The sequence below is a fragment of the Electrophorus electricus genome, chromosome 1 (genome assembly GCF_041902795.1).
Source record: "Electrophorus electricus isolate QZ-2024a chromosome 1, ASM4190279v1, whole genome shotgun sequence".
Taxonomy (NCBI): domain Eukaryota; kingdom Metazoa; phylum Chordata; class Actinopteri; order Gymnotiformes; family Gymnotidae; genus Electrophorus; species Electrophorus electricus.
The window spans coordinates 35,714,835-35,726,337 of NC_137497.1; the positions used below are offsets into that span (position 1 = coordinate 35,714,835).

At 39.5% G+C, this 11,503-nt stretch overlaps 2 protein-coding genes across 2 annotated transcripts; both read right to left on the reverse strand.

The window, feature by feature from the left end:
* Window positions 1–118: 118 nt before the first annotated feature.
* lipib (lipase, member Ib) lies at window positions 119–4,947 on the reverse strand. The gene is given in 10 exon segments (XM_027004464.3): window positions 119–1,063; window positions 1,391–1,564; window positions 1,658–1,766; window positions 1,845–1,934; window positions 2,040–2,192; window positions 2,418–2,507; window positions 2,738–2,839; window positions 2,979–3,087; window positions 3,182–3,528; window positions 4,856–4,947. Coding segments are annotated over 10 exon segments (1,317 nt in total). The 5' UTR covers window positions 4,911–4,947; the 3' UTR covers window positions 119–975.
* Window positions 4,948–7,341: 2,394 nt separating this feature from the next.
* zgc:112408 (stomatin) lies at window positions 7,342–9,353 on the reverse strand. Its single transcript, XM_035526401.2, has 3 exons — window positions 9,177–9,353; window positions 8,893–9,027; window positions 7,342–7,530 (listed from the first exon to the last, which is right to left on the reverse strand). Exons 1-3 carry the CDS (start codon window positions 9,351–9,353, stop codon window positions 7,342–7,344), a joined length of 501 nt encoding a protein of 166 aa, XP_035382294.2.
* Window positions 9,354–11,503: the final 2,150 nt, after the last annotated feature.

The window sequence follows — 11,503 nt, forward strand, 5'->3', positions numbered from 1 at the left end:
TTCTTTGTTCATATTTTTTATCAAATTAGATGGCAAGATTATACCTTTTAAATTCTACTGTCCATAACATTCTGATGTCGAAAAGGTATTAACAGAATATGATCTCAATGATTTTTCTTGTAATTCACACATCAGTATGTTAGAACCATGAAACTGAATGTAATTTAGCTGTAGTCACATATGCATCTTAATATCTTCCAGTAGTTGTGTCCATATATTGGCATTTATAGAGCAAGTTAGCATGACTGAGTATTATGAAATCTACCCAAAGCCCATTGAGCCTATTCATCCTGATTGTGGTGAAACAATTATTAGAACTTAACTTTATGTGCCAGCTATTGCATGTAAAAATACTGAGATTTACTTTGGGGGAAAAAAATGCCAAACGGAATACACATAATTGCACATGGATTTGTATATAATATCTGTTTAAGGTTAATGGCCATTCACTCACCTTCCACATTCACATATGTTATCTCTTAAGGGAATTGTAAAAATTTTCCTGAGATATGTATTGGAAAAATATGGTAATTCAAAGCTATATACAAGCTACGTTTGAAGAGGCGTCAGCGGTGTTTTGGAAGCATTAAAGAAATTGTTATAGTATAGTTCTTTGTTGCATAAACCTAAAGATTCAAACTGAACATTTCTAGTGCCATTAGTTTATTAAAATACTGTCTACTATAGCAAAAAAGAATTTAAGTCCATAACTGGACTATCAGTAATTCATATCTAGCCATTTTTACCAGAATATATGAAGCAAAATAAACCCTAATAAAGCTATATAGAATGTTCTGTTATAAAGGCACAAGAAAGGTGGTCTGGTTTCTTCAGTCATGGCTTCCATTACCCACAGGTTACATTTAACAATGCCCCATTGTGTTCTTCCCACAGTAACCATGGTAACTCCTCAGTAACAGAAGCCATTGCTAGACTTGACTAGTTTGGATGCCAAAAGTGCTGCATGATTATGGCCTATAAACATGATCCATCACATGGTAACCTCTGGAAGGTTACTTCAGCATTCTCCTCCATAATAATGTTATATTGCCACATCAGTGGCCTGGGGAAGAATGAAGAATGAAGGGTAATTTGGATACTTTGGATTACTTTTCCATCGCTGAATTTTATCACTGGTAGTTAATTGAACAATGCAGTACAATTTATTGGTCACTTTGCTATACCTCTGCTTAGGATCCATTGTTAAAAGGAGGGTGGAAAGATCTTGTGGACAGTGATCTGAATACCTTTTTAAAGTACCATCAATTAAGTACCAGTGAGTAAAAAATTCAGGACTGGATTTTAGACTTGAGGTCTGGAGTGCAATATGTCTTCATTGTTAATCTTGTTAATGATGAGGGACTTGATCTCTCTTCTTAATCTGACTCACCTGTCTGGCTGGTCCAGTGGAGTTATTCAAAGGCGGAGGAGCCAAATGTTGTAACGAGGTCCAATCACATTCCCAGTGGCAATCCTCAATGAGATCTTTTGAATGGGATACAGCTCCTCATCAAACTGCGCCAGCAAGCGTGTGGCAGTGTACTTCTCAAACCTCAGCAGTTTACTATGCAGCATCAGACAGGTGGACCACTGCATGAATTATCTTCATATGAGTCTGTGCAAAAGTTTAGTTATGTTGTCAAGTTAGGCTACTTACTGGTCAATCCTGCTCTCTGTTACATTTTTCCCACTGTGCAGGTAGATGGTAACTACGCCCCATCGCAGGTATAGATTCCAGGTAATTATGCCCACCCTGTAGCTTGTCTGTTACAGTGAGATTTTTTTTTTTTTAAATTTCAAGAAGAAATGTTTGTGGTGTTCTGAGTGAAGGGATTCTGACTCACTCCTGTAAGGGGGTTCTGCCGTGGTAGAGAAATAAACCCTCGTCTGACTCAGTTTTAAGAGTGTGTTCCTCCACTGGCTCAGGTCATAAACTAGATAAAGATCACACAGATGTCAAATTGCATGAATTATGCTCTATGGGATATTTTAATTGTTACTGAGTTTGAGTTGAGTGTTGTGATGGATGTTTCCATTACCCAGAACAGGACAGGATGCTGGCTTAAAGGCCTCACACTGTAGACACTGTCCACTCAGGAAGTCACTGTAAGCAGTGATGCTGCAGGTGTGGTTTAGAGCACATAGGTAGAGGAAACCAAAGCGCTGGTGGTCACACACAAAGTAAGACCTCCCTGTGGAGAGGTGGGGCAGTGATGAACTCCAAAGCATGATACAATTCTCATTTTTTCTGAAATTGAAAACCATCATCATCCAAACTTTTGGCCAATCACATCTACAAAACAGGGAAAACAGAGCACCAGCTTCTGCTGTCTGGACATTGTTGTCATTCACACAGCTATCGAGTACCAATTTTCACTTTTTGGTGTTCCACTCTAGTTTCATTCTTTTTTGTGTACCTGAGAAGATGGTCTTTGGGCATCCAGGCTGGTCTAGTCCTCCATTGGCATAGAAATCAATATGTCCATAAGTTCCTCTGAGGCCAAAGGCTGTCAAAACAAGTACATAGGGTATTGATTTGTTATTTCTATCTGACATGGTTTGCTGTGATCATTTTATCCAATGTGTTTCACGAAGCCATTGTTACATAAAACTTGTCATGAGACAAAGAGAGAGTGTTTCTTAGTGACACTTTCTCTACCATCTGTGATATTTTGGTTCTGGGTCACTGGATCCACACTCTCTACCCCTCCTGCAGTTTTAGGTTTTATGCACTTACAGTTCATGTCTGTGTGCAAGACATCTACAAACTGAGCATCAGATGGATTCAAGCACTCCTCTGGAGGGACACCAGTAAACATTGGTCCTGCTGGGTCTAGACCTAAGAATGTCAAAGGCAGACTATTTCATTAGTTGTCTCATTTGGATATGTGGCTTAGGTTAAAACATACAAAAGAAAAAGGCACCGGTAGTGTTTAATGGGGAAAAAAAAAAAAGCCTTGATTTGGGTCAAATCTCACCTGTGATCCTACCCACTCTCCCTCCCAGCATAGCACCTATGTACCCAGCCACATGTGCCCCAAGGCTGACCCCTATCAGGTGGATCGAGTCAAGAGATGCTCCCTCATCCTGAAACCACAATGAATGTACATCTCATTCATTGCTCAGACATGTCCCATCACTCCCTCGGCACCTGACACACATCTCTCTTGCTCCAGCTCACCCTCATCCTCTGGATGAAGCCTGTGATATTGGTAGCAGTGTACCGGGTGTTGGCCACGGTGGTGAAGTAGTTGAGGTTTGCGGCACCACGATTCCAATCCACCACTAGGATATTCATGTTGGCTTGGGCAACCAGCAGATGTGTGATGTGGTCGATCCAGACGGGCGGCGCACCAGTGGGCCGGTAGCCATGTATGACAAAGTTGGTGGGTTGGGTCACATTAAACAGTGGCTCCCTGCTGAAGTTGTGTGTGGTGGTATAAAGGAGAAGTCGCACATCCGGGCTGGTGCCAATAAATGTCTCCCGGAAGTCCAAGTTGGTTATTTTGTCACATTCATTGTCTTGACCTCGTAACAACATGTGTTTGAATATAAGAAAAACATTTTTCACTTTCAGTTATACCGTGTAGATGATAGGTTTTTTTTGCTTATATGTATTTTACTATAGATTTTCAGTCTATTGTTTTACCAATAATGCAAATAAGAAAAAATTTAAACCTATAAGACACTACTTAGTTTTCCATCCACCAAGTTCTTGTGAATTTTGAAAATGCACAAAAAAAAAACTGAATGGAAAAAGTCCAAAATTCAAAAAAGAAAAACACCCCCAAACATTTATGCAAGGATGAGATGGAAAAGTTAGAATATCACTAAGACAAAATGTGTAAAAGAGTGATAGAAAAGGTTTTTTGAAGAGTTCATAATGCCGAATAAAATCTTTCCATTTTGCTTGTTTCGATGTTGCCCCTAATCATGATAACCTATGTCATGTGAAGTTTCTTCACATAATCATAGAGGATGTAAACTCAACTTAATTTGCATTTTTTTCTGCTGAAATTTTGTAAAACCACATAACATTTGCAAAATGTTTGGATAGAAACCTGGTCTTTAAATTTGAGGAGCACAAAATGCTCCTATGCCCTTTTACAATGATTTATCACTCCTTTAGATCAGAGTAGCAGAGTAAACTTTTTTCTAGTAAACTTCATCCTGATCCAGGATGAAGTGAGTTGACCCAGTTCCATTCAGTTAGTCCACCTTATCACCCATCTTTTTCTACCTCAAATCACCCCACTGTGGATATCATCCACTCACTTGCATCATGTCTGGGTGAGCTCAGAGCCAGTTTTTCCCCTCGATGCTGTGTAAATAAGCAGTGCTAGCTCTCAGGCACAGCAACCCCATGGTGTTTAGAAATGATCTGTCCTCTGTAATTAGGGCACAATTGGATCATGGGGCTATAAGAAAAGCAGATCTCACCTTATGTACCATGTTCCTCTACAGGCCCCTCCTGCTTGACTAGGGAACAGTAGGGTGAGACTCTGTGGGGGGGGACACTATAGGGTGTGATTCTAGAGTGAGACCCTGTAGGGTGGGACGCTGTAGGATGAGACTCTGTGGGGCTGGACTCTGTATGGTGAGATGCTATCGGTGAGATTCTGTCATTCTTCTAGGCCCACTAGATTCTCTTCACAAACATTTTGGCCCTTTTCTCAAGATCAAGTATAACGTCTCTATTTCATACCAACTTTATTCTTCTAATTCTTTAAAGTTATCTTAAAAGAGTGACATAAATGGAAAATATTTTTTAAATCACAAACTTTCCATTCTAAGGTATCCAGCAAGGGAACAGTAATGCAGAGATAGACCATCAAAAAACAGACTTATTTCTTACCTCTGCAAAGTACTAAGAGGCCCAACAGTCCCAGAAGCAGCCAGAGAGGCATCATTATGCAGAGAACAACAGAGAAAGTGATGAAAAGAGGGGAAGCCAGAGAACAAGCTGAAGACAACTAGGAGGCAATAGATAAGGGTCCGTATAATAGTGGAGATAAGGAGGGGGTGGCAAATTCAAAGCTGATTGGAGGAGATCAGAATATGCTTAGTCTGTGGGTTGTGCCCCTTGTGGTTTGTAAGCCAGCCAATGACCTTTTTAGAAATAGAAAATTGGAAAATGGACAACTGAGAACAATTAAAAGAATTTAGCATAAATCAGTTACTGATGTATTAGGGAGGTATTCAATTATGCCTATGGAGTACTGTCAATATTCCTTCAAATCTCCACACATTTATTCCAGTCCACCTAGAGCTATTCCTACCCTGTCTCCCTCTTCTTTCCCTCTCTCTTGTGACAGGGTCACATTAGCAAGAATATGTATAGAACAGCATTCATTAACTGTGGCTTTCCAATGTAGTTACTTACTCTACATCTCTATTTTTGAGTCATAATACACTAAGACTGAGAATTGTCCTTAACTAAAGAGTCAAGCTTTGAAAGGTAAAGAAAATGCCTCTGCCGCTCTCATAATCTCATAATTCTACGATTAAGTATATGTTATGGCATACGGGTCCTCTGTAATGGTGTCAAACATCATGTAACAGAATAAGTGTTGTGACCAGAACCAATAGCTTAGGAATCATTATTGTTACAATTCCCTAGCTTCTAAGAGCATGTAAGAGAGGGACTGTCTATACAAACATGAAGACTACAGATAAGCCTTTCTATTCAGGGGAATAACCAACTGTAAGAATGACTTGGGTGTACAATGGCAGGGCAGTGTTCATTATTGTTTGAAAGGCCTTAGGGCATTATGTCTTAAGACAGGTGCATCAGTGCATTACAAGCTTCCTGTCTAAATTGAGTTTAGTGAGGACAAACACAGGATAATTCCAGTTTTATACCTCAGCTGAGTTTCAGGGCACTTTTATTGAAACACTGACATTGTTTTCTTTACTTTGAGGTTGTTTAAATCTATATTGCGTGAACCATGTAGGAATTAAGGCCCTTTCCTCATAGTCCCCCATCTTATGTGACCATATACCACTTAAATGCTTTAATGAACTAATAAGTACATTATATGAAAAAGCTGCCACTCTACTATTCACACTGAACAAACACTCTAATCAGCTACAAGTAAAAATTTGAAAAGTTTGTCTGATTTCCAAAACAGAATCAAATTGAGGAGATCTGATGAATAAAGCTCACAGGACTGAGGTAATAAAAATTATATTTGTATGTCTGGGCAGTGAATAAGAAACCCTAAGGTAAAGCCTAGGAATTGGTACACAGACTAGACCTTGTGGGTCTCTGGGTGCAGAGCAGAAGCTTTGATACAGGTGGTTTCAAGGCCTCTGTGCAAACCAAAGGCAGATCACTCTGGACTGTTCCCTTCTTTAGTACTGGGAAAGATCATTGTTTTTAAGAGACTTGAAAGCCGCTTTAAGAGTTCTGTGGCAAAGCAAGGTTTGTTATCTTATCCCCAAAGATAGAGTGGTGCAGAACAACTTTATCTTGCAGCTGTTTGGTGGTGTGAGTTGAGATAATCTTTGTTTTAACAAAAAGTAAACTATTCCAATGGACTATAATGGGGTCAAACTTCAACTTGCATAATGATAGGAAAGTTGCACATTATTGCATATAATAATGTATGGTTTGGATATAAAGTTTCAAACACTAGTTTGTAAAAGAAGGTGGGGCGATTACATAATCATTACTGAAAATTATATACAAATGTGGGTTCTCTGCGTGATTGTCAGACATTCTCTGGAGGATGCCTCAATAATGCTTGTTAACATTGACCTGCAATAAAGAACTAGATCGGCTATTCTCTTCAACTAATTCTCAAGTCTGCATTTTTAATCTTGAATGAAACAGAAATTATGATGCCATCATATTGAGGAATTTAGGAACAACAGGATATGGCTCACTTAGCCCAGATTTTCCATGACACACCAAATGGTAGTAGTTGATCTGTTCTCCTTCTCTATGTAACCATCAGACAGCTACACAACACACACACACCAACTGGCAGATATATGAGCTAAACAGAAGCATTATTTAAATTATTTAACCATACACCTACCATGCACACATTACATATATTTTCATTGAAGTCCAGGGCATTAATTATTTAGATTATTAAAACCACAACAATGGAATAACTGTCTGCATAGATAAAAGACATATGAAAAATACATTCTATCATATTGCTTGAAAGCACAGCAAGATGTACAATAAAGTAATATTTATATATTTATAGATGCATTTATAGCTTTGTGCATATTACTTCTTGGTCATTAGTTAATGGGCATATGCAGTGAACACTATTCTATTTATACATGGTCTCTGATCTGATTAAGATCATTTCTCCAGGTGTGCAGTCATTTTTTCATGGTGCTGGTGAGTAGGTCCATTGGGAAGGGGAAGACCACGGTGGAGCTGTTCTCTGTGGCGATCTCGGTCAGGGTCTGCAAGTAGCGTAGCTGGAGGGCGGCTGGAGACTCTGACATCACAAGTGCCGCCTCCTTCAAGGCACAGGAGGCCTTCATCTCCCCCTCAGCTGCTATCACCTGCACATGGCCACACAAAGTTGCAAGTTACGTGCAGCCAAGCTCTCACCGATCTCACCGTGCACATATGTAATTTTGAGAATTTGCACTCAAATGGTTTGTGAATGGAAATGGTTTCATTTGTACTCTGGTACACTTGTGAGGAATCTGCTTTTTATGGAGTTACCTTTTTAGTCAATTACATTTAGTTAATAGTGCATTTGTGCATTTATTCTCATGGTATTTCACTTCTTCAGTTCTTGCTGCTTCTAAGTTTGTTATAAAATAGAGTTTAAATGCAAAATGAACTAATCATTCAGCCATACTTGCACATTATATGAGTGATATATAATATAATATATAATGAATGATATACACTTCCTACTGCTAAGGCACCAGACTAAAGCATATCGGCATTATGGCCAAGTTTGGCTAAGTGTCTCATGAATGAGCAGCTTCACAGGTCAGTGAGCGACACAGCAGATGGCTCAGAGAGCTGCCACCAATGCATGGGATGGAAACACACACTTTTATTTGCCAAAGACAGATGTCTTAGGAGCTGTAAAGCCATGATGATCACATCCCTCACAAGCAGGTGGCCTTGAGAGCTTTACACCTCACCCGCCTGCACCCGGCCAATCAGACAGGTTGCTGGCCCTCCAGACACAAAACAAAGCTGCAAAGCCGATCAGCCTAGACTTGGCAGGTGTGTGAATAGTACATTGATATACAGATATTTTAGTCAGGATTTGAATTACATCACACACACACACACACACACACCCAAATTTAGCAAAGCCAGTTCCCACCCTAATTCGCTAACCTCCCCATTATACAACTACCAACCATGAAGGGTGGGTTGAGCACATCTCCTCCACGACACACGATGCCAGGGACCACATCATCTCAAACTGCTGTCCATGCAACATAGGGCAACAGAGGGCAGCCCAACACACTTGGAGGATAGCAGTAACTACCCTTGTCAGCAAACACAGACTCACAGATGTCAGTGCCTAGTGTCACAGGGAATGACATGGAGCAGAGGGATTCATCCCTCCCAACAGGGGGCAGTGCTACTTTGCTCCCTTAGGCTCCTGGCCACTGACGGCTGGAGAGCTGACGCATCAATAGGGTCAAACCAGCAAACTCCTGATGATAATATGAATGCTTTTCTGTTAATTCAAGCATGTTAATATACAATTTTTTTTTTTTTTTTTTGCTTTTAATTTTTATATATTTATTTTCTTTCCTTTTAAAAAATTATTTTAAATTATTGTTAATCATTATTCCTTTTCATTTATATTGATGATTAAATCAACTGCAGGTTGACGTGATATAAGTAAACCTTCCCTTCAAGTCCTTGAAATGTGCACATAACCTCACCTTGGCACGGGCCTCCCTAGTGGCCTCTGCCTCGGCTGCCATGGCTCGCTGTAATGTTGGGGGTAGTTTAACATCCTTCAACTCCACCCTCTCCACTTTTATACCCCAGTTCTTCGAGGCGGAATAGATTACTACCTGTCAGCAGAATCATGAATGTAGGACAGGAATAGGCTTTTGAGAGATTTACATGCACATTAATCAAATTAATCTAGTTCACCGGTACAAGTGTTTCTGGATTTGGTCTTTTAAAAGGGAAGTTGCATGGAATTTGTGGGATAACCCACCTCCATATGTTCTGCCATCTCCTCACGGTCTAGTAAGATGTCTGCCAAGCTCTTGGTGCCCAGCATGTTCCTGAGGGTGGTTTGGGCCAGCATCTGTGTAGCCCGGTTAGCATCCTCCACTTTAGTTATTGATATTGTAGGGTTAAAGACTCTGTAATACACCACTCCATCCACCATGATAGTTACAGAGTCCTTGGTCAACACCTGTAGAGGAGTATAAGCAAAGGCCAAGTTTTCAATTTTAAGACTTACAGACTAAAAAATATGAACTAAAAGATCATTTACATTATAAGATACATGACTAAAATAAAAATATCTAAAACATTTACACACACCATCACAAGTCTAAGATTGTCAAGTAATATTTTGTAAATTGTAATTATTATAACCCAGTTGTAATTTACCTAAATTTCCGACAGAGGGCACTCTGGGTTTATTTTTGATAAACTTACTAATTCTAAGGCAGCAACTTTATATGATAGATATACTCAACTCCTGGGGAGGAATGTTGAAAGACATTGTTCTCAGGTCAACCTTCCGAAAGGTGTCCACGCATGGAAGAATCCAGAATATCCCTATGACAGAGCAAACAACATAGTAGCAATTTATGTACCTGCCATCTGTAGTATTGTTTTTATTCCTAATAAGTATGTATCTCACCAGGCCCCTTTGCTCCTCCCAGGAGTCGCCCTAAACGGAAAATAACTGCCCGCTCATACTCCTTGACAATCTTTAATCAAACAGGGTTAAGAGAATAAATGGAAATAATACATGATAAATGCATGCACTCATGATTTTTTTCAAAAGCAAAACATTTTCCCAAGATGCCTATATTGTTATATGATTTAAAGTCTAAGGCAATATCTGTTGCTCTCAATATTTCCATTCATATGCATTAAAAATGTATCAAGTACAAGTGGACACTGTGTTGTATAGACGTATAGTACAGATTTTCTGATGAAGGGAGAAAGGAGCATTTACATTTAATCATTAAAGATGGCTTGCAGGTAATGAGGTCCAGAAGACTCACAGTCCCTCATAAAGATTCAAATGAAAACCTGCAATCAAATGTTTGCAATGTTCACACCTTCATGCAGCTCCATACGGACAGTGGGAACGTGATGAGAACGAGGAGAAAAGAGACGACTGTGAGAAGGAAACCACAGAAGTTGGAATGTTTCGCCTGATCCTCATCTGGCAAAGGTGAATGAATAAATAAATGAATCAATGAATCAATGAGTGAAATGGTACTGTTTAAATGTCTTACCGCATTAGAAAAGCAGAATAACTACCTGACTTAAAGCCTTCATTTACATCACCAAAAACATCTGTTTCCGTGCTGATTTTGTTACAAACCCTCTCAGTCATTGTGCACTGCTTCTCATGTTATGGTGAGGGAATTTTCTTCTTTGTGTACTTTAAGCTGTATTGAATTTGGCTCCCACCCTTTTTTCACACAGACGGCATCGAGGGATTTAATGTGTCATATCACTAAGCAGCAATCTCACCAAATAACTGCGTTCTACAACGTTTATTTGAAGGTCATTTGGGTGCTCACTTAAGACACATTTTTCATCAAATATGCCTTTTAACACCAGTTTACATTATCGAACTGTAGACCTGTGATATGTCTAAATGCATCATTGTATTGGTAGATTAAATTACAGCAGGTATTTAAATAAAGTCAGGGTGCCCAATCAAGTTGATGATCCTAACAGGTGATGCACATGATCAGACACACACCTTCCTGTGTTGGGAGATAAGTGTTTGGAAAAAGTTCATCTTAGCCATTCATAACAACAGGCATTGCCTAATGAGATATTTGTTAGTCCTTACCAAGATGTTTTTAATCGTTCTGAGTATGTTTTCACAGCCTGTAATTCATATCTGCAGGTGCATTGTACATGTTTACAATTTGGTCGTGCAGAGGTTGTCAGCTGCTCCCTGCGCCACCTAAATCACAGACATTATTCAGTTGGTGAACTGCATAGCAGTAACACTGATCTAGCAAGGGCATAGTTACTGGTGTAAGCTGGTGCAAGGTTATTATGCATGGTAGTGTTACAGGGGTTTTTACATGTCAGTGTCACTGCTAGACTGAGAGTGACATGGCACCAACATATATCCAGTTATAGAGGTGCTGTGGTCAGAGCAAGCTAAACCCTGAATTTTGCATGGCTTCCAGTGTGCCAATGTGTTTCTAAAAACTGCTATGTAGTTTGATGTGGACCTATAGAAAGAACACTGAAGAGTGATGTTTTTCATCCCATATGTCAAATCTCAGTACGGCACATGCATAAACAGGTTATTAATTTATATACTTGAGT